The 22,390-nt window shown below is 40.2% G+C and overlaps 2 protein-coding genes across 3 annotated transcripts; one reads left to right on the top strand and one right to left on the bottom strand.

Moving 5' to 3' along the window:
- The first annotated feature begins 6,030 nt into the window (after positions 1-6,030).
- LOC139288800 (tumor necrosis factor receptor superfamily member 14-like) lies at positions 6,031-11,565 on the top strand. 2 transcript variants are annotated; one of them, XM_070910216.1, is made up of 10 exons: positions 6,031-6,108; positions 6,788-6,826; positions 7,480-7,624; positions 8,057-8,150; positions 8,383-8,508; positions 9,537-9,692; positions 10,078-10,165; positions 10,248-10,438; positions 10,548-10,598; positions 10,730-11,565. In XM_070910216.1, the coding sequence occupies exons 3-10, from the start codon at positions 7,556-7,558 to the stop codon at positions 10,846-10,848; spliced, it is 894 nt and encodes a 297-aa protein (XP_070766317.1). In that variant the 5' UTR covers positions 6,031-6,108; positions 6,788-6,826; positions 7,480-7,555; the 3' UTR covers positions 10,849-11,565. The 2 variants fall into 2 exon arrangements, with proteins under 2 accessions (XP_070766317.1, XP_070766318.1); XM_070910217.1 differs by lacking the exon at positions 6,031-6,108 and having other exon boundaries at positions 6,791-6,826; positions 7,530-7,624.
- A 3,279-nt stretch (positions 11,566-14,844) lies between these two features.
- On the bottom strand, positions 14,845-21,953 carry dnase1l1 (deoxyribonuclease I-like 1). Its single transcript, XM_070910162.1, has 9 exons — positions 21,904-21,953; positions 19,209-19,384; positions 18,194-18,282; positions 18,002-18,088; positions 17,766-17,878; positions 17,536-17,648; positions 17,247-17,404; positions 16,681-16,777; positions 14,845-16,523 (listed from the first exon to the last, which is right to left on the bottom strand). The coding sequence occupies exons 2-9, from the start codon at positions 19,356-19,358 to the stop codon at positions 16,380-16,382; spliced, it is 951 nt and encodes a 316-aa protein (XP_070766263.1). The 5' UTR covers positions 19,359-19,384; positions 21,904-21,953; the 3' UTR covers positions 14,845-16,379.
- Between the last annotated feature and the right edge of the window lie 437 nt (positions 21,954-22,390).

The following is a 22,390-nucleotide window of genomic DNA, read 5'->3' as shown; positions in this document are numbered from 1 at the left end:
AAAACAATTTCAACAAAAACGGTCCAGGCAGCACAGAGAGTCGCTGCCCCCTACTGGCAAGAACAGGAACTAGTGCACCTAAAAGTGAGGAGTAAAGAAGATAAGAGAAGGGAGAGGACAGACTGCAGCCAACACCTGAGTTATTCTGGTAAACAACAAAAATGTGTTCATACATTGAAGACTGTCCTTCGAGGTCAAACAGAGACTCCAGATCATGAAGTGTCTCCATTGGTTTGCAACAGGATTATTGCCTGTTCGGCAGAATCTCCTGCTTGGTCAGCAGATTCTGTAAAAGAGCAACAACACAACACCGACAAAGTTTCAGGACACTGAACTGCACATCACAGATAATGACTAACGCCCCCAACAGATCAGCAACACCACCAGAAGGAGTTCCACGAGGGATGATGAAGTCGCTCAGCAGAGAGCTGTGGAGTCCCTGGAGCTGCCTCTGACATGTGCAACAGCTACCGCTTTCTTACATAATATGTCCATATTTTATGTAGAGAATTCCCTTTAGAGTAACACATTTAGCTGTTATGCATGTAGCATCTGTAAAACCTTTGTTATACAAACATAATATAGCTAGAAGTATATGTTATACATGTATTTTATATACATGCAGCGTGTGTTGAGCAACTGCAGTTTTTAAAATGTATACCATAGGCAAATTAAGACGGTGTGTGCTCTGCATCTGGATCCTGATTCTTGAGTCTCACATTTTTACTTATTTTATTCACATTTCTGTTTGGAACAAATATTAGATATATATAAACATATTCATGACATGCCTATTACATTATGAATATCTTGGTGGAAAGCTGCCATGTTGCTCTGCCAGCTGAGGAAAGTCATGGAGTGCCCAAAATGGAAAGATTTTAGTCTCCACAGAGATGAATTTGCACAGTGAATTTCATGGAAAACCTGCCCCTTTAATTTGGATATTTTCTTATAATAATTATTATTAAGGATCATCCTCCGGAAATCATGAATATCCAAGGTAAATTTCATGACAACCTGAATCTGGTCCAGATTTCCACGGGAGTATTGATAAACCATTAAACCAAAATCAGCATTGTCAGGACTGGGGCATATAATACTGGACTAATGCAGTATGTCATGCACAACGTAAGGGAAATTACACATATTGCACATGTTTGAATCAGAATCAGAATCAGAAACTGTTTATTGCCAAGTAACATACACTGGTCCACTTCTTCGAAGTTCTCACAACAGGCTAAGAAAGTTTTAATTTCTGCCTGTATGTGGGAATCAGGTGGACCATGTCGTGGTCAGAGTGTCCCAGTGCAGCGCGGGAGACGGCGTGAAAAGCGTTACTGACTGTGGTGTAACAGTGATCCAGAGTGTTCCCCTCCCTGGTGGGGCATTTAATAAACTGTTTGTATTTTGGGAGTTCGTGTCTGAGGTTACCTTTGTTAAAGTCACCGAGGACAATAACTAAGGAGTCCGGGTTGGTCTGCTCCGTTTCCAGTATCTGGTCGGCGAGTGCGCGCTGTGCGTCCTGCACGTTGGCCTCCGGTGGAATGTAAACACCGACCAGAATGAATGAAGCGAACTCACGGGGGGAGTAGTAGGGTTTACAGTTTATGAAAAAAGTTTCCAGGGAAGGAGAGCAATGCCGTCGGATCACTGTCACGTCGTTACACCAGCTGCTGTTGATGTAAAAACAAATACCTCCACCCTTTGTTTTGCCGGAGAGGTGCGCGTCGCGGTCCGCTCGGAGAAGCTGGAATCCGTCCAGCTGCAGCGCCGCGTCGGGAGTTCTTTCCCCCAGCCATGTCTCCGTGAAGCACAAAACAGCAGATGAATAAAAGTCCTTGTTTCTCCTCATCAGCAGCTGGAGCTCGTCCATCTTATTCCCCAGTGAGCGCACGTTAGAGAGAAATATTCCGGGTAGCGGTGTGCGTTGTCCTCGCCGGCGAAGACGCACGAGCGCACCGGCACGTTTCCCTCTACTTCGACGTAGAGCTGCAAAGGTGAGAGCACCTTTGACCAGAATGTCCCATAAAACAATAACTTCACTGCAGATGTAATAATGTTAATTTCCGTTATGTTTGATCATGCTGAATCTTGAATCTATGTAACCTGAGCAGACAGACGGCTGATCAAGAGCTGAAGTATAACGCATAACAATTGGTCAGGTGACAAGACTGAAAGTGACAAACCTCTCACAAGGATGTTACTTTGTCTTGAGAACAGAGGACTTGCAAATTCTTAAGTGTCATGAGACAAGACTGATGACATGAGTGAAAGAATGAATAACAAGAGACCACAGCCACACAGACGGGAGGGCCGAGCCAAGTTGTAAAAGCAATGAACCTTTGTATGTGTACCATGCTCTGAGCATTAAAAGTGTGACAATACAGTCAGAGATGTTTGTCTCGTTCCTCGTTGTCAGTGTGGGATTGCAAAATTGCCACGACAATAATTATGCATAATTCAACAAACAGACATGGGAGACAGAGCAGGTGTGAAAAAACATTTGGCAATAAGTAATTCATTAGAGTTTGCACTGGTAGTGGTTAACATTGTTCCATTTTTATACCTGCGTTTATTTCCCACACCTTCTGAAAGCGTTTGACAAGCTCTGTTACAGATTCTTTTGGAAACACACAGTGACAACACTAAAATCAGCTCGGGAGGGCAGAGATTCTACATTTTTTGTAATCGAGCTTTTGGTGAATCATACAGATTCATTTCACGACATCTGTGACAGTAACACATCAACAGTGAAAGTGAAAGTAAGTGAGCTGGCATCAATAGCAGGGGAATTTCTGCTCTCCACATTTACATAAAATGCAGAGTGATGCTTACATTTCCTGTACGCACGCCTTCAGAATAAAAGCTGAGAAATGCGTTTCTACTGTAACTTGGTATCTAATTGTTAATGCATCCATGAATGAAAGCTTAGCAATTTGTACCAGAAAAAGAATAGAAATACTACAATATGCAGTATTTTAATCTGTAGAGGCTACACGTAATGGACTGACAATAAAACCAGTGAGAACATAGTTTCAAGGAGACACAACATCACCTCTTCGATTTTAAATGCACAAATCAAAATTAAATTATCCTCCTGACTTGTACTTTATCATTCACTTAATTAGTGTCATTTCATCTGTAGGTGTGTAAGACTTGCACTATATAGCTGACCTGAATATATGTGAAAAATACATTTAAATTCCATGAAAGGTGGATTTATTCATCATTTAGCTTGTAAATGGGTATTGATATTTTAATACAATGAGTTGGGATCAACTCATACTTTATGCTCTTTAATCTAATGAGGTTAAAATGTAGATTTGTTTGGTTTGGTTTTAGTCTCTTTGTGGGATTTGTTGACAATAAGAAAAATAAAGAATATCACCATACAATTAAAGGTTTGAAGTGTTAATAGCACGGCAGACTAAGGTGTAACTTTCCAAATGTTTGACGTGACAAAACGCAAAGAATCTTATGAGGCATGTACAAATATATGTGCAGGTACTGCAGACAATTAAATGTGGTCTGTAGAAATAATACACACCACACTTTAGAATATTTCCACTTTCCCACAACCACGGAGGTGCTCCTGAGTTTAGCTCTACCCACGTTCACTAGCAGCCTACCAGAGTTTATACAGGTGAACCCCCTAAACAGGTTTCACCACTTTGCCTAACAGGGGAAAACCCCTAAAACATACACAAACAAATACTTACCCTCTGAACAAACAAGTCCTAGGAAAACTAGAACAAACACACAAACTGGTACCATACTAATTAGACTTACAACTACCAAGTTTTGAGCCCAATTCAAATCCAAAAGCAGGACGAGCCCCCATTTGTCACAGCCCAGGCTCAGTGAGCTAGACAGAGAGGGAGACCACACAAGATTTAAAGTAATTTAAACAATGTTTTAATTGAAAGGAAGACAAAGGCAGAGGTAATAAATTAATCACTAGTCTGCAAGCCAGCGGTGAATGTAATGCTGAATGTATGTGTAGTGTTGTAAAGGCAAAACCAAGGGTAAACCAAACCAAAAGACCAAATAATGATGGCAGGAGAGAGATACAGAATACAGAGCCAGCCTGAATAACCTAGGCCCAGCATGCCCAGGTGAAAGACAAATTGGATGGCTCCGCCCATCTCTACCTCTGCCTACAGATGGAGGATTGACCATCTGGTGACCTGGTGCAACAACAAAAACCTGGAGCTTAACCCTTCAAAGACAGTGAAGATGGTTGTAGAATAGGAAGAGCGCAGCCCCACCCGCCCCCATCACCCTGTGTGACTCTCCAGTGGACACTGTGGAGTCCTTCCGTTTCCTGGGCTCCATCATCAGCCAGGACCTCCGGTGGGAGCTGAGCATCAGCTCCCTCATCAAGAAAGCCCAACAGAGGATGTACTTCCTGAGGCAGCTGAGGAAGTTTAACCTGCCACAAACAATGCTGGTTCACTTCTACACTGCCATCATAGAGTCCATCCTCACCTCCTCCATCACCGTCTGGTACGCTGCTGCCTCCACCAAGGACAGACGCAGACTGCAGCGTATCATCCGCTCTGCAGAGAGGGTGATCGGCTGCAACCTCCCATCTCTTCAGGACCTGTACTCCTCCAGGACCCTGAGGAGAGCAGGGAAGATCGCTGCCGACCCCTCCCACCCCGGACACCATCTGTTCGACCCCCTCCCCTCTGGCAGGAGGCTGCGGTCCATCAGGACCAAAACCTCCCGCCACAGAAACAGTTTCTTCCCCTCTACAGTCAAACTGACGAACAAGGCCAAAGACTTGCACTGATTCCCCCCCAACACAAACACAAGGTATATGTTATATTAATGTACACCGCCCCTGTTCCCCCTGCGTTACATTAACGCACCCACCCCCTACTGGACACTTTATTTGGTCACTGCACTGTTTGTTATTTATCTTATCTTATTTTTTTTACCTTTATATTTTTACATGTTTGTTGTCAGCACCATCAGACCACGGCAAATTCCTTGTAATGTATGTTACTTGGCAATAAACAGTTTTCTGAAAAAGAGAACACAAAACAGCAGGAGGAACAATACTGATGTGACTATTTGAAATGATCAGAAGTGAGAGAGGAAGGAGGAAGTTGACATGGAGAATCAAAGGTGTTGCACACATCAGCGGTGACATTTGAATCATGCACTGCAAACATCCACAAGACTTCTTTCGTTTCATTTTGTGAATTCACTGCACTTCTTGGAAGAAGCTTCCATTTCAAATGAGGTGAGTCTTGATTATACTTTACTACTGTGCCTGTTATTATACTGAGCATCAATCCAGTTTCAGAGACATTGAACTGTGAGGCCAAACTAAAGCTGTACAGTGTTCTGCATATGTAATAGGTTAATACAGTATGAAAAGCAGCAGGAAATGTGTCTGACAAGAAGTAAAAATGTGCTGAAGTTAACTTTGTACAAACAGGTACAGACAGGGAGCGAAGGAGAGGAGAGACACCAAAAAACATGTGCCGCTCTGCTAATCTCCCTCCTGGTTTCTTCAGTAATGACAGAAGAACTGACCTTAAAATATTAATTAATTAATACAAGTTTTTTATTATTTAGAACCCCACTCAGAAAGGGGTGTTGGGTAGCACCTCTAGTCCCCAGCTAATTATACTATATGGACAAAAGTCATAATTATTAAAGCCCCTGGAGCGCGTTGTCACTTGAACGTAAACAGATGTTGCTTTGGGGCATTTACTGAAACGACTGTCGTCACAAAGTCCACTCCTCACTGGTGGCTGTGTGAGGTTTTACACAGATAATTTGACGTCACACACAGAGTACTCCATCTGAAGGTGTATCGTGTGTCTGCAGAGGCGACCATCGGAAAGCAGACCAAGGGACACAAGCTGCCATCTTCAATCCTTCAATCAGCCACTGCAGCTGCTCTACTACCCTGCAGCTTCAGATTAAATGCTGATGTGCAGGCCAGGGGGAGCATTCTGATATATAACTTGATCGCTGCTGCATCTGTTTTTTATGTAGGCAGCAATGCGATACTGTGCTTTTATTTTGAAGGATCGGCGAGAATTATCCTTCAACTCTGTCGGAGGTGCTTTACTGTGTAACTGCAGACGGGTGAGTTGTGTTGTGTATTTCTTGTGATATATTGTCATTAAAGAGAGTAACACGGTCCTCGTATAACACGATAGAAGCTCGTTGTCTGCTGTGTGGTCCACATATGTTCTGGATTGTCGGTTATTTGTGGGGGAAAAAACTGTCTGAGTTCCGCTTGAAGAGACTCCGGATATTATCGTGAATTCTGAGGCAAAGTGCTGTAAAAACGATATAACCTTCTTTGTCAGGTTCATCAGTGATGATAACTGAGCTGCAGTCTGTAGTTTGAGAACGTTTAGAGTCATCAGTGTTTCATTAGACTCAGTAGAAGTAGCCTGTCCTTGACATTATTGGTCTGAAGCTAAACTTTATGTTTTCATCGATGTGTTTTCAATCATTTCAGACAGTTACACTCAAATGTTATTCTCAAATGAGGTTTTTAAATGAGTAAAAATGAATTTTGGCTGTCAAGTCAAAGTCCATCAAATAAAGTATGTGCTGATAAAACCATTTAAGTGTCAGGAGAGAAACTGAAAGTGTAACCTGTTACAGTCTCTCCTGTTTGTTTTCTTATTTTTACTTTTCTCCTGTATTCCTTTATTTAACTCAGTACTTTTTAATTTAAAAATATATATAAAGTGTACAATTTCCCCCCGGGGATCAATAAAGTATTTCTGATTCTGATTCTGATTGTCTCCAGAGACCGAGAAGAGACAAGAAGGCATGCATTTCTCAGCAGGTAAAAAAAACAAACATGTCTGCCACAAATGCTGCATCCAGCTCTTAACAAATTTGTATTCATGTTTTGCACTTTAATATTTGAACTCTTTGGGCTTCATACAGTTATTTAAATGAAACCATATGAGAAGTGTGAGAAGTGTTTATTTTTAAGTGGTCACAAGCGTAACAGGTTGGAAACCACTGGTTCAATCTGCAGTGACCAGTCAGTAAACAGATTCCCAGCAAAGGGTAAAAGACTTCTGGGATACAAGCTCCTCTGAAAGCCTCCTCTCTCCTCTGTGACATATAAAGTCAGTCATTAGCTTCCTCAATCGGTTTCCTGGTCACGGTCCAGGTTGGATTTATTTGTACTGAACTTTGAGCACAGCAGTAAAAGTCATGTAGTGTGCAACGCTCAAGGAAGCGCTGGCTCAGGCTCAGTGTTGCTCGCTGTAGAACAACAGAAGCTCAAGCTGCTTTAAAGCAGTTCTGCAGCTGGTCATGTGTGGACAAAAACAAAAAATCCGGTTTGTCCAGCACAAATGCAGCTGTGTTAACCAGGTTTCTCATTTACTTCATGACGTTTAAGACGTCTGGTCGCTGCAGAAAGCTGAAAATAAACTGTTTGCTTAGCAGCCAGTGTAATCTCTACATGGATGTGTTTTCTTTTAGTTGTCAGATGATGTCCCTGTTTTGGATTTTACGTTTCACTTCATCCCAAGTCTCGTTGAGATGACGTCTTCAGCCCATGAAAACTGTGATCCTGCCGTACAGAATGATGTTTGGAAGAAGACCTTTGACAGCTGCACCATTGCTGGTAAAATCATTTGTTAGTACAGCAAGCTTTTATCTGCTTGGCAGCAGTCATGCATCATGTTGCTCCTCCTCTCTAACATTTCTGTCTTTGTACACCTTTTCCCTTTATGATTCTCTGAAGAAAATGAAATACAAAAATACTGAAAAGTTGAAGTCAAATATAGTACTGGTGGGTTTAAGTGTAAACTAGGTGGAAAGTTCCTTTCCACAGGTAGGATGAAGGGGGTGGGGATTGTGTTAAAATAAAATAAAAAGATTGAAAACAAGCACTTTCGAAATGAAGAAATGTTTGAATTAGTGAAAATACATTCTATTTACCGGAAACACTGGTGTACATCTACCTTAATAGATGCAGACTCACCTGTTGACAACTCTGAGGTGAAGTCACAATGTTGATGATGATGAGACAAAATGTTTTACTTACTCTTCACAGATACTTGTGATGAATATCTTCAGAGGACTTTCACTCACATGTCATCGAGCAGAATATCAGATAGGGAATGAATGCTGTCCAATGTGTCCAGCAGGTAAGATTTAACTTTCAGTGACATATGGAGTCTTTTGGTTAAGCTGCCGGGTGCCAACACTGATATCCAGAATCATCCTCTTGTGTTTAGATCAGTGGAGTCAGTCTTACTCCCTCTGTATGCAATGTATCCTGAAGGATCTGCAGTAGACCTGTAGTAGACAGCAGTCACTTTGCTGAGCTCAATTAATAGAAACATTATATTGCATGAAATTCATTTTTCTTTTCAACAGGAAGTCAAGTTAAAACACACTGTACAATGTTCAGACGTACTTCCTGTCTGCCCTGCTCTGAAGGAACCTTCATGAATCTGCCAACTGGACGTAGACGATGCTATACTTGCACCGGCTGTGATGCAGGTAGATTTCTGGCAATGTTTTTAAAACCTTATTAGAAAACTAACTGATAGCCACATTGGGCTGGTTACACAAATAGAGAGGAACACAAATTCAGCAAAACAACAAATGCCGAGCAACACAGTGTGAATTGTCTGGATGTTTACTGTTGTTTTGTTGGAGTTAATCAAAGATCAGTGTTCTCTATCTATCTCATGTTCAGATACAAGAGAAGCTATTCTGTTCACAGTTCTCAAGCATTTGACTCTGTTTTGGAGCCACAACTCAAATGAACATTACCTGACTGATAGTACAGATGTTTGCTGTACACACAACAACTCTGGGGAACACGTCTGTATGGCTAGCAGTTCAGAAAGAGTGAATCTGCAAGAACATTTGAGCACTTTTTGCTCTGTGGAACCATTTTCAGTGGAGCAAAAGCATCCAAGGTTCATGGTCTAGATATTATGTCTGTGTCCACATGCTGCAGAGAAACTCTGTGACAACCAAAATAAGATCTGAACACTGTACAGGCAAAACTGTCTCCACAAATACCACAATAACCTTAACCAAGTAGTTTTACATACCTTAACTTAACCACATGCTAACCACAGAGATGACAGATCAGAAAATGCTCATATTAGTCATTTTTGGAAGTCATAGGGGCCATTTTGAAAATTACAACTTGATCTCTAAATATTATGAATGAAAGTTATGACTACTTTCTCACTAAATTATGACTTTATTCACAAAGTAGTATTATTCATTTGATCAAAATATTATGACTGGGTTACATTAATAATAGACTATAGATTAAATCATAGACAGTGTTATCTCACTCTTATATCAGATTCCCACCAGAGATAATATACATCTGTGCTGTGAGGCAACAAAGATCGTTTCCACTTTAATTCATAAATAAAATGCACTTTTGGTCCTGAAGGCATCATAAAGATGTTTGAAAGTCTAGAGTTTTACAATGTTGCTGTCTAGTAGATTAAAGAGAATAAAAGTGTAGGATCTGAATATGTAACCTCTACATGTGCTGACAGGTTCTGGTTTGAAGATAAATGCGTCTTGTAAAGCAACATCAGATGCAGTTTGTGAACCACTGGAGGGATTCTACTGCCTGGACCCCGCAGAGGACGGCTGTGTGGCAGCACAGAAACACACAAGCTGTCAACCAGGACAATATATCAGTCAAACAGGTTGGTTTGTTGTGCTGACTTTAAGGTTATAACCGTAGTTTAAGTTTTAAATGAGAACCAAAGTTCAGGGAAACTGACCTTATCGACAAGTTGCTCATTAAAGCTGCAAGTGGTGATTTCTGACCACTAGATCGCAAAACAGAAGCACCAAAATACAATTGTAGAAACAGCCTGGAGCCATCAGTGATGAACTGACTGAGGAAAACCACTGAAGCTGATTAGTTAGGTGTAGTGATGTACCCACCTGCCAAGACACCACAACACCACCGGTTTGGCAACATTTAGATCATTTTAGTGAAATGTAATGATGTCATATAACAGTGTGATCCCTTCTTAATATGTACACTGAACTGGTTTCAATATATATATAATCTGTATTGTACAGGAACAGCATCAACAGACACAGTGTGCTCTGACTGCAGAGATGGAACATATTCAGATGGGACATTTACATCTTGTCAGCCACACAAACAGTAAGAGAAGCTTCACATCAGACATCTGAATTCATGGTTTCCAACAAGTGTTCCTGTAAAAAATGTCCCTCTGTCATTCCAGATGTGAATCAATGAATCTGCAGATAAAACCAGGAACTGCTTCAACTGATGCTGAATGTGGAGAACAAAGTTCAGACAGGAATGTGATCACTACTGTTGTTGTTGTTGTTGTTGTTGTTGTGCTTGTTTTAGTGATTGCAGCATCTGTATATGTAGTGGTGCTCAGAAAGAAGAAAGGATGTCTTAAGACAAGTAAGATTTTCATTTAGACAATAAAAACACAATCACGTTTTTAATATATAATAATAATATTGTCTGTCACATCATTAAGGTGTTTTTCATTGTTAATGTTTTATTACAGAAATAAAAGAAGAAGAAACAGATTGTTCCAAACAGATATTGCCAGCAGCAGGTAAGACAGCAGTGTATTCTACATTGACATGTTCATTGACCGAGGACTGTCTGACTGAGCTACACTCTGTTATGTCTTTACAAATGTACAAGATGTTTCCACTTAAACTAAATATATATTTCTCTCCTCAGGATGTGACGGTTCACATATGAACATGCCGACAGGAGGCATCGCAAACGTGCTCTTGAGTTCAGTTAAAGTCCAGCTGAATGCTGACACATTACCTTTGCAGTCTACTGACATGGCATGAGACTGTCTTGCACTGTCCTACAAGCTGAACAGGTCCTCTACAGAACTGCTGGTCGGCAGTCTGGATCATTAGCTGACACAGATGCGACTGCACAGAGACTAAAGTCAGCCTGGAATAACAACTTGGAGCGAGCTACAGACTTTAAGTGTGTGGCGGCTCCAGGCTTTTCATTCATTGGATAGCTGTGAAGGAATGTGTCAGTGAACGTTTTTATGTGGTGACTTCCAGCAAATCATCTTCATGTAACTGTACATGTAGGCTTTATTCTTCTTCTGTGGTGGTCACAGTTGGATCTGAACACCTGACAGACTGAAGCTGGACTTTATCTGTCATAAAGAAGAACAAACAGCTGGGACAGAGGACGGATACAATGTGGGGACAAATGGTTGCTTCGATCAAAAGCAAAGAGGCTGGATAGTGTGCACCGTGCACGTACAACCTCAGGTGGGTACAGGTTCAGGAAAAAAGCAGCGTGTGGTAAAAAGACCACATGCTGATTATTGCAACTTCCCAAGAGATTCATTTGGCAATATTTTGACCAGGTTAAATACCGTGCTGGTTGAAACGCTCATTAAACTCCTGGGAGCTTGTGATATTCAGCATCAGTCGGCTCACAGACGGTATATTAATGCTCCCTGAAGATGATTCAAACATTGTCAATCGTTATTTTGTAAGTATTTCGTAAAGATGTGCAAGTCAAATACAGATATTACTGAATGTGGTGTTTTTTGTTGGAAGGTTATTACAAGAACGACAACATTTTTCATCAGATAGTTTGCAACAAAAAGAAAAAGTGTCACAAAACAGAAATAATAAGGTATGTCTAAACTTTAAACCCAGAGCTTGAGGGAATGTGCTCAGGACCTTTTACCTCAGACTCCCACCTTAAATCTATAAAGCATTTTATATTGAAAGAAAACATGCTGAAGGTAGAGAATAATGTTCTGGTTGATTATGAGTGAAAGTGGCGCTGACTGTAAGCTGCTAAAAATAGATGTGGGTTTATGAATTGCACCTAAATGGAAAACCACAGACCTGAGGACCAAATCTCTTCTGGTGGGTACTTCAGGGAGGAAACTGAACAGTGGAAATGTCATCTGTACAGCAGACTCTAACATGGGGTATATTCAACGCACATTCAACATACATGGGACTCATTTATGTGAAACAGCCGTCACAGGTTAATGTTAGGCTAGATTCTTAAATTTCATCTTGGGGGGGAACGTGATTGTCTGAACCAAATGGTGTGGCAATCCATACAGTAGTTGTTGACATATTTCAAACTGGACCAAAGTAGCAGACCGACCATCAGACAGACTGACTGACATTTCTATGCATATAAACATGACACTAGTAATAATTGGTAAAAACACTCCAACTACTAACTACTAGTTCATTTTGGTGTATAAATCCCTGATACAAAGACAAGATTGTTGTCCTCTGCATATGGACAAATGCACCTTTATGACCCAAGAAAAAAATGAAATAAACCATAAAAAGAGAAGCAAAACAGTAGAAAAAAGAATTGACTGACATGTTGAATGACAGCATGCTTTGAGTGTCTTATTACTGTAACTCCTTAACCACGAACTGCCAAACGCTGTGGAACTACCGCTGCGTTGTCCTCAGCCTTTACTCGGCTGAAACATCCTGTTTGTATGTGTGGACCATCAGCACACTGATTAAACATGGGCTAAGTCAAAAAAAAAAATAGTGAAAATGAGCTTGTTAGATAAACGATAAATGGAAGAAAGAATTAATTAATTTCAACAATATCAACTGATTGGGGGGAAAGGAAAAGAGTATTTTATTTTTTACCTAATGAACCGGATTTAAGTGAAAGGTATAAAGCTTTATTTTTCCTTTAATTATCTAACTTCTGTTTTATTTATTAATGCATTCAGTTAGGCGTTTTGACTTCTCAGATAGTGTATTATTGATTTATGTTGCCATAGTTTATAAATTAACTCTGGTTAACTTTTCTCTCCACACAACAAAATACAGACCATAATAAACACGTAACAGCTGTGACCTGTCAAACAATTAATTGAACTTATTGATGACACATGGGGGGGAAAGTGTCTTTTTCCTTTTAAAATTTAAACTTCTGTTGGATCTGTTGAATCCAAATACTGGTTTTTCCTCACATTTCTCTAGCTGCTACACATAATCATAAAGAGACAGATTTTTTTTAATGTGTGTTTCGTGTGATATTGGGATTTAAATCCTTTGTAGCAACCACAGAATCTGCAAAAGATCAGATAAAAGACTTACAGCACAATATGTTGACTCACTGAAGGGTGGCTCTGGCTCTTTTAAACCAGCCTTTTACACTTTATCTGCACAAATTAACAGCTGTTCCGTTTATTTTTTGTTATGCTTCAAATCAGAAGCAAATGCAGCCCTTCTAAATAACTGAATGCTTTTGGATTTAACTGATAATTTGGCCACTTGGGGGCAGTAGAAACAAGCTGTGAACATGACACTGACATACAAGTACAGTGACTTTATCAGAGCGTTTTCTCTGAAAACAGCTTCTGGTAACGTGGTTAATGTGAGTGCAGAGACTGAACCAAAACAATGAGCTGAAAGACACCGACATATACACAAAGTGCACACTACTTCCTTATAGTGTCAAAGCCTGAGCTCAGATCGAGCAGAACAAGCACAGACAGGTTTTTGGCATCAGTGGTAGTCCTCACAGTAAGCCATTAATAACCTTGATACTGTGATAAAATAACTATTGTTAGTTACCAGATACTGATGCAAGTGATGATTATGGACCTTCTGACTTATTTTATTGAGAATGGAGATTGAGATAGTTACTTATTATATTATAGGGTATATATTTAGTATCGGGTTAAGCTTGTTCTTTATTAATAGGGGCCTAATACAGATGGCTCTCATGAATGAGGAAATATGCCAGTCTGTAAAGAACATGGTGAGTGTATGATCTGCTAAATTTAAAAGGTTTGCAATTAATCATTTTGTTAAACATCAACCGTCTTGTGTGTGCAAAAACTACAGAAGCAGCAACAGATCAACACACTGAGGGTTACATGTACAAACAAGAGCAAACGTCCCATCAGACAAGACAGATAAGACAAAAATGCAAGTGAGCTGAAGACAAAAACAGGCGTATCCCCCACCACACACACACACACACACACACACACACCTCACTTAGTAGACGTACTGTAAAAACAAAAAGTTAAGAAATCTCAAAACTTCAAAATATTATTCAGACCATTTAACCTTTAACTTTAACAGTCAAATCTGAGCCTTCGTTTGCTGCAGCATGCTTGTTACAGTTTTGCTGTATTACTCTCAGCCACATTCAGACCAGCATCAGCACTATTATCCGTGATAACTGGCTGAAGTGACTTATCCGGCTGAGGGCTTGAATCTGTATTTTTATGTGACTGTCTTCAAACTAGAAACAAGGAGGCTTTCTAGAGACATTTTACCCAAATACAATGCATGCTGGGAAGTATGGGAAGTATGCTAATAGGCTAACTGTGTTTTTTAAACAACTTAATTTGATGTGTGGAGAGAACAATCACTTCGACATTATGTTAATTCACCACGTATATGTTAAAGATTATTAGTTCTGAATATGAGAACAAGACATTTTAATTCGACCTGACTTGAAACCCACAAACATATTGATTATGAGATTTAACTGTGTAGAGGAGTCCAGTATAAAGTAAACATGGGGTCAACTCACAGGCTGGTCTTTTTACAGTGCATCACATACACAGACATATATTCATTATAAATATTTATATTCATTCTGTAGTCTTCAGGACTGTCAGAAGTCCTGTTCCCCAACATCAGCAGGTGTTTTTTGTGTTAAATTCAAAAAGTCTGTGTGATAATGTGAGGAAGTATGACAACAGAGACAGAATGAGAGAGTAAGGTAGCAAGCAAAAAAACAGAGACTGCACTGAGGAGCAAAAGAGGACAGAAGAAAGAGAGGAAATAAATACACACATGTCATTATTGAATTGAATTTAAAAAGAAAGTCACCGGACAGTTTATGAGTTTATACATATAACATCCCAAAACCAAACTCTAGTATTTACAAAGTGCATAGCTTGAATATAAGGCATCAACATTTCATAACAGTGGTAACCACCTTCTATATTTTAGCACAATTTTATAGAGAACTTATTTGGATACACTTTTGCTTTTTAACATTGTCGAATTGTCTTTGACATCCCTTAAATGTAATTTACACAATAACATAAAAAAGATTATTATAAAAAACTTTGATGATACTGTTCTGCAGCACCTAATGTCACCTGATCCTCTCTACCTGGGATCAATAAAAAGGCACAACTTTCCTACACTGAAGGAGCAAATGAACAACATTAAGTGAACAGATTACTAATGTGAGGGAGCGGTTCATCAACATGTTCACATCTACCAGCATCTGTACTGTTTTCTCTGCAGTGCTGTGAAGAAAAGATTCACACGCAGATACACAGGTGGATTATCGATGCAATGGTGCAATAACAGTGGATTTCATGTCAACAGTTTTCTGTTTCTGAACAATGAACCAAAACACAGAGAGCCGTTCCTGTGGAGTGTCATCAGTGATATTTGGCAAGTTGGCCTCACAAGCTGGGGAATACATTTCTCATCGGGTAGTGAGGTAAGCCGTCCAGTGAAAAATACACACAGGTTTATCTTTAAACTATGTTGTTAACATTTGCAAGATAAGATGGCTGAGGACCAACAAAGACAAGAAGAATGAGATGTTTTCTGATTTCCTTTGTGCCAGTTACTGTATACTGTAATATAAATAGAAATATGTTTTTATTTTTTTATTTTTTTTACCAAAATACTGTATACATCCCAGCAATATGGATGTGTAAAGTGTTGCAGTATAAATAATAGAAAAATGTACAGTATACAATTTTTTAAAAAGCCCTGAAAAGCTTCTACAGCTACAGCATTGCATATATGCGTATATATGCGTACGGGGATTGCAGTCATGGAGCTTCCAGGAAGTAAATACTGTGTATTACCCAATCTCATACATACATACTCTCTCTCAATACTGTACAACAGTAATCATTGAGTACTGTATTCATATGCAGTACTACGATACTGTAATGAGAGTTCATATTCTCATTTAAGTCTGGACAATGTTTGGTTGTGTGCCTCCCTCATTGTTAGAGCATGGTGGCCCGAATCTCTTGCTCTTCCTCTTCTTCCTCCTCTTAACTCTCACTCCTCTTGCTGTGCTTCTCTCTTCTATGTTGGCATCCATTGCTGATTGCCTATTGTACAAATGTGCAACACGTGTTTGCCCACATGAGGAGTCAGAGTGGATAACATGAAATTTAAGTTCAGCATGTTTTGTTTTTTCTTGAATGGCAGTGAGTTCCAGGTGAACACAAGAGGTGAGCCAGATGTAGAGGATTGTGTGTAGTGTGGTTTAGAACTGCAATCTGCGTGTAAAGCAGGAAATGTGCCTGTATCTTGTCACAATTGGGGGTTGGTACATGACTTACAGGTTGTGGTCATTGTGTCTCAAGTGCCAGTGTTAGTGTGAAGACAACTGAGAAAAACTGTAATGCCAAGGAAGTGGCACAACTGAAGGAGACTTTGTGTGCAAAGTCCTTCAGCAGGACCTCCACCGGGTAATGGTCACTGACCTCCAGCGCCTGAACAGAAACCACAGAAGAAAAAGTTTACACACAAACACAATTTGGGTTTTATTTGGGGTTTTTGTGCATATTTCACTGTTTTAGTTCGGTCTCTTTCACATTTACATATTTACACCGACACACACACACACACACACACAGGTAGAGCTGTTACCTGCTCCTCTGTGAGTCGATATTCCACTTGGAAGTTGAATGGTTTGGCTGAAAGAGGCACAATTGCTCTGGCAAACCTTTCCCCATGCACAACGATCCTGTTGCAACACACAGAATGGACAGACCCAAATACACATTTTACATATGAAGTATGAAATATGAAGTCACACCAACATTTAAAATGGCGTCATTTCAGTGGAGTTACTGGGATCAGTAGCTTCACTTGAGGGACCCAGGTAAATTAAGCCAGTCTTTCACGTCGAGATCAACTTTCCTGAACTCTGACATGCGAATTTGCGCCGTCGACATAATAGAAGAGGAATGGTTTGTAGCCAGCTATGAGACAGGAGGCGAAGGTACAAATACATCTCTTGATTAAACTGTGTGAAGCTCGGATAAAGTTCACTGTGTTTCCCCTGAAGCAACAACATTGAACATTTGTAACACTGAAAAGCTTACACACTCTAGTAGAAGTCCTGGGGCACCCTGAGGCTGTGGGGGCCTGGAGGACCACCCAGAATGATGGGTCTGGTGCCACTTTCTGGTTCTACAGGAGTGTGAGTTTACCTGTCGTAGGCGCAGGAGGTGGACGATCGCACAGTGGTGTCAGTCTTTTCTGGAATGAGCCAAAAGAGGTTCTTCTCTGTAATCAGCCGCACATTCTTCCTGTTCTTCTTAGCAAGGTAGCCGCAGTCAGCGTTGAAGTCCCCGAGAAGCATCACATCCTGCTCATACACACACACACACACACACACACACACACTGATGATAAGACTACAACATCTTAATTAACTTATATTTTAAAAGTGTCCTACAGTTCTAGCTCCCATTAACATTCAGCAAAATGAGCCTTTACCTCAGTTTTCCACATCCTCTTCACATGTTGCAAAACGTCATACAGTGCATCCAGCTCCTTAGTGGTGTTGGTTGGAGTGGTGTGCTGAGGTATGAGGACAAACTCCTTTATATCTGAATATGTAGATGAGGGTTTGGAGGGAGGGAGGATGCAGGGAAAGGTGTTTATATGCCTGAATGTCACCGTTTTCATTTCATCTTACAAGGAATCCTGAGTGTCAGAGGACTGACCTGTCTTGGGGGCTTTGAAGCGGACAACAAAAGGCTCTCTGGCGAAAGCATCAACATCTCCTGGTCGATTATCTGGGTACTGATACTGGCCAGTGACTGTCACTGTATCCGTCCTGCACACATCCAGACAAACACAGTACAACTTAAATATTTCTGCCTGTGCTGATGTTGTCTTAACACTTTGTTGCATCGAGCTGCAAAGTATTACGAGTGTAGACTCACAGGGTTCAGCTCACCTGTAAAGAAAGACATACTGCTCCTGGTAGTCAGACCTGCCCAGTCTCTCACTGGCCACAGCTGCATACTGGCGTTCAGTGTCATAGCTGAATATTGAAGAGACACAGAAAAGTGGATACAAGTGAGGTTTTGCGTGGGATTTTCTGTGTGTGTGTGTGTGTGTGTGTGTGTGAAAGCGAGTGGTTAATCACCTGTTAAGGCGGTCAACCAGCCGTGGTAAAGCTTTTTCTTTACTGTCTCTCACTTCCTGAAGCAAACACACATCACAGCGAGCGATGATCTGGAACATATCACAGCAATGAAAGAGTGACTTGAATTGTAACACACAGAGGTGAATGTTGCATTTTGGGTATGAGGATGGTAGTGAGTGCTTGTGGATGCTAGTGAGCCTATCGGACATAGATGTATTAAGAGAGCTTGGATGTGGCGCTGCCACTCAGCCTTTTTGTCAATTTATCCCAGTGGCCACTAACAGTATTGCAACTATAAATTCCCCTGCAGCCCAAAAAGCATTTTCCCCATAGACCACCATTGTAAGAGAGACGTCTGTAAAAAGCAGGTTTTTCATGAAGGTTTGACATTTGTGAAATCTTTCCAGGGCCTTGAAAAGTGATTTTTAAAGTGTGTGACACGGAAGTAAACCCAGAAGCTAAAAAACCTTTTTGGCTTATGCACGGCAAACATTTTTTATTCAAGTGACTGGGCGCCATATTTGAGCCCGGTATCCAGTTTTTATAATAATACATCTATGTATTTGTATTTGGCCCCTCACGCTGATGTCATGACACAACATACATAAAGCTGACCTAGGTTCTTCTGTAACATCAGTTCTGATCATCACACGGATCTTAGATTGGATCCCAAAACTACATTACTGTTCTCCGGTATTCTATCATCATTTTAATAACATACACAGAACTATTTCATAACTATTGCTATCAAGGTACACGTTTCTTCACGGGCTTAGCTTGGTGTTTTGTTCCACAGCAACAATGAAGTTAATATCTTTCTGAGTATCTTATTTATTGTGATACAGGTACCCAGAAAGTATTTGAATATTGATTATTATTGATACCCTGCATATACTAAATAATTACACAGTCATTTGAGGGCTGTAATCTAAAAGGGAATAAATGAAAACATTTGGCCACTGACGTTTAAGACAGAGGTCAAATATCAACACATCTCCATCTGTCTTTGTCTTACCCTGGTGAGAGTGAGCATGACATTGCTCTTCTTGGACTTGGAATCCCCAAAGTGTTGGAGGTTGAAGGCACAGATTTTAAAATTAGAAGCCCCTTCAACATCACAGACGCCCACGAGGAAGGAGAGTAGGAGGAGGGACGAGGACCTCATGGCTCAGAGCTGCAAGGGACAATAACCTGGTGTGCGAAGACAAAAACACACAAGGACGATCAGATTTGATTAAACAGTTAAATAGCTGTATCTGAACGTTTAACCAAGATTCGCCTGAAACCATAGACAATTGTGAGCATCTATGTGTCATCGCCTAAAGCTGTAATAACTCTCATTCATGCAAAGAGGAAGTTAATCATCATCCCACAGCAGTAATTGATAGATATTCTGTGATCGGTCTGCCAAAATGGAAGTATTGGTTAAGACATTAGATTCAAAATGGCTATATTTAGTGAGAGATTATTACATTTAGGTATAAAATTAGGGATTAGTTAATGGTATGGTGTTGTTATGGTTGGGGGTAAGAAACACAACATGTCACTTGTGAGTGATGGCTAAGAACTGGAGACTTGATAAGCCTGTGTGCCCACCATGGATGTATTGTAAGAGCTGGATACTGGACTACCAGATTTACTTGAACCAAAATTGCTTGCTGAGCGCATAAGCCAAAAAAGATGTCTAGCTCCTGGGTTTGTGTCCACAGACTTTACAGTAGGATGACATCACGCACTTAAAAGAATCAGAGGGATCAACAATATATTTGTGGGCCAAACAGACAACATTAACTTTTCTTTTAACTTCGCTTAACTTTTAACTAAGGAGTAAAAATACAAGTTCTTCAAAAGAATCACAAAAAACAAATGAAACCATCATGACGACATACAGTAAAGTCGAGGTGGTGTAACAAAGAGAGCAAACAGATCAATGAAATAACACTAGCTTTATAGCTTTATGCTGTTTGTGTGCAAAGTTTAAACATTAACTACATGGTAGATGGAGCCACAGTAGACTCTGGTCTTATCTGCCTGTGGTCTTCCTGTTGTGTCACTGACTCAGCAACCACAGTCGAGCTTCCTGTTTTACTAATGTGAGCTTTCCCCTTAACTCCCCTTGATGAGTTAAGTCTGGAAGGCTAGGGTACGGTTTAGCTAATAGACATTCTTATTTTGCGTTAAATTTGACATTTTGGGAAATACATTTTGTCAAATAATTGCTTTCTTGTTGGGCGTTAGATGAGAAGATCAGTACCACTCTGTTTGTAAAGTATGCTGTAAATCAGGGGTCATCAACTACATTTGTCCATTGGCAGACACTGTGAGGGCCAGATGCTCTCGTAAAACAAAGTAATATATTATTATTTGATATATTAATTTTCCTTCCAAATTTATGTTATTTTTTAGCCTTTGTCAGTGTTAACAGACTCATATTACCTGTACTGCAGCAAGCCACTAGGGGGCGATTGCGATATTTTAGGCTTCATATTTGTGAGGCTGTCAAGCTGTCCATCACTGTCACATGCAGTGTCGTAGTTTGTGGAGAACGCTGGCAGGAGAAAGGCCTTCTGAATATATTTCAAGCTTGAAAAATGGCACACTTTGTGAAAAATGGTTATAGATAAAATGAGCACGTGAAACAATACAAGAAATGTTAAATGAGAGCAAGGAGTTTATTGTTATTTTTGATTGACGGCAGGCTATGGTACAAGCTACTTTTCAGAGGGCGTTTGTTTCATTTGATTTAAAATAAATAAATAAATATAGAAACATACTTTTTCCTCCCGCGGGCCACCAGTTGACGTACACTGCTGTAAAGTATGCAGCTAGAGCCAGGAGGTGATTAGCTTAGCTTAGCATAAAGACTGGAAGCAGGGGGAAACTGCAAGTCTGGCTCTGTCCAAAGTTCGAAAATACTACCAGCACCTCTAAAGCTCACTAATGAACACATGTATTTTGTTTGTTTAACTCATACATGAACAGAAATGTAAAAACAACATGGTGTGTAGTTTTACATGCTAGGTGTTTAGCTCTAAGCTAATCGGCTCCCGGCTCTAGCTTCATATTTAGCGTACAGATGTGAGAGTAATCTCATCAAATGCTCAGCAAGAAAGTGAATAAGTGCATTTCTCAAAAATGTCAAACTACTTCTTTAAAGCCAACAAAAGATCCAGCATGTTTTTTTTAGTTGTGGTCACCCAAAGTTATTAATTACTGTAATAGTCATGTTTTAATGTTTTATTTATTGAGCCCTCACATTAACTGTCATGAGAAAAGCCCCCCTCCCCACCCCCGCTCTGCTCATTTAAGGTTATTCAGGGTCAGGGGTAAAACAAACATTGTGTAATTATAAGATAAGGAAATTCATGGTGTTCAGCTGTGTGGTTTACAGCTGCTAGTCACACTTCTGTTTTCCACCAGCAGACATGTGACAGGTTTACTTAACTATGCAAATATACACATAAATATGTACAGGATTAAAACTGTTTCCATGCTATGCTTTATCTTCTGCTTAACAATGAACACCGTGACAGTGCAGTGTGTAGTCTTCTATCTTCACGTCTCTCTGTCTTTCTGTCTCCGTCACAAACACACACCCACTAACATACAGGCATCTCAGGTTACAAGTCATGTTCACCAGTAAGAGTTCTTTCCTTGACTCGCTCTTTAAGAGAATAAAGTTAAGTCAAACTGAAGCAGCAGCAACTTACCAGCTTGTTAGTTCTTGGACTTGTGGGGTTTGTTTGTTTCTTGCCTCTCTAGTGAAACTGGAAGCTTCGTCAGTGTGTTTCCTGTGGGAGGGACTTCTTAGTCCACAAGAAGTCTAAGTGGACTGCAGGCTACAGCAGATAGTACTAGTGCTGGCAAGAGAGCTCCTTCAGTTAATAAGTCAGCTTTTATGTGACTTGCTTTGTCTCTTAAATTCAAATTTGTTGGCATGTCAGTCACACAAAATAAACCTTCAAGGCTGCACTTACTGTGTGGCATTCATATAGAGATATGTACAGAAAACCAGCTGTCAGAGGTAGCTAACACTTCATTACTGAGCAAAAATGATAGTATACAAAGAGATTTTAATGTGTCGTTGTAAATAAACTCTTAATCCAATGCAGCAGTTTGTACAAATATTTTACCACATTTTGTTTGTTTGTTTTCAGTTCTCTCACTTCAGTGTGACACTAAATTGCATTTCCCCAT

The sequence above is a fragment of the Enoplosus armatus genome, chromosome 8 (assembly GCF_043641665.1).
Source record: "Enoplosus armatus isolate fEnoArm2 chromosome 8, fEnoArm2.hap1, whole genome shotgun sequence".
NCBI lineage: Eukaryota > Metazoa > Chordata > Actinopteri > Centrarchiformes > Enoplosidae > Enoplosus > Enoplosus armatus.
The sequence above is the reverse complement of the archived record's forward strand: the minus strand, read 5'-3'. Positions and strand labels throughout refer to the sequence as shown.

What these genes read in the sequence shown, in the direction of transcription:
- LOC139288800 (XM_070910216.1), top strand. Translation starts at nt 7,556, where the DNA reads ATGAAAACTGTGATCCTGCCGTACAGAATGATGTTTGGAAGAAGACCT. An exon ending in CTGTCCAATGTGTCCAGCAG is followed by an intron (nt 8,151 to 8,382) that starts GTAAGATTTAAC and finishes TCTTTTCAACAG; the next exon opens with GAAGTCAAGTTAAAACACAC. An exon ending in ACAGATATTGCCAGCAGCAG is followed by an intron (nt 10,599 to 10,729) that starts GTAAGACAGCAG and finishes TTCTCTCCTCAG; the next exon opens with GATGTGACGGTTCACATATG.
- dnase1l1 (XM_070910162.1), bottom strand. Translation starts at nt 19,358, where the DNA reads ATGAGGTCCTCGTCCCTCCTCCTACTCTCCTTCCTCGTGGGCGTCTGT. An exon ending in TCATGCTCACTCTCACCAGG is followed by an intron (nt 18,283 to 19,208) that starts GTAAGACAAAGA and finishes GATATGTTCCAG; the next exon opens with ATCATCGCTCGCTGTGATGT. An exon ending in CTGGTTGACCGCCTTAACAG is followed by an intron (nt 18,089 to 18,193) that starts GTGATTAACCAC and finishes TTCAATATTCAG; the next exon opens with CTATGACACTGAACGCCAGT.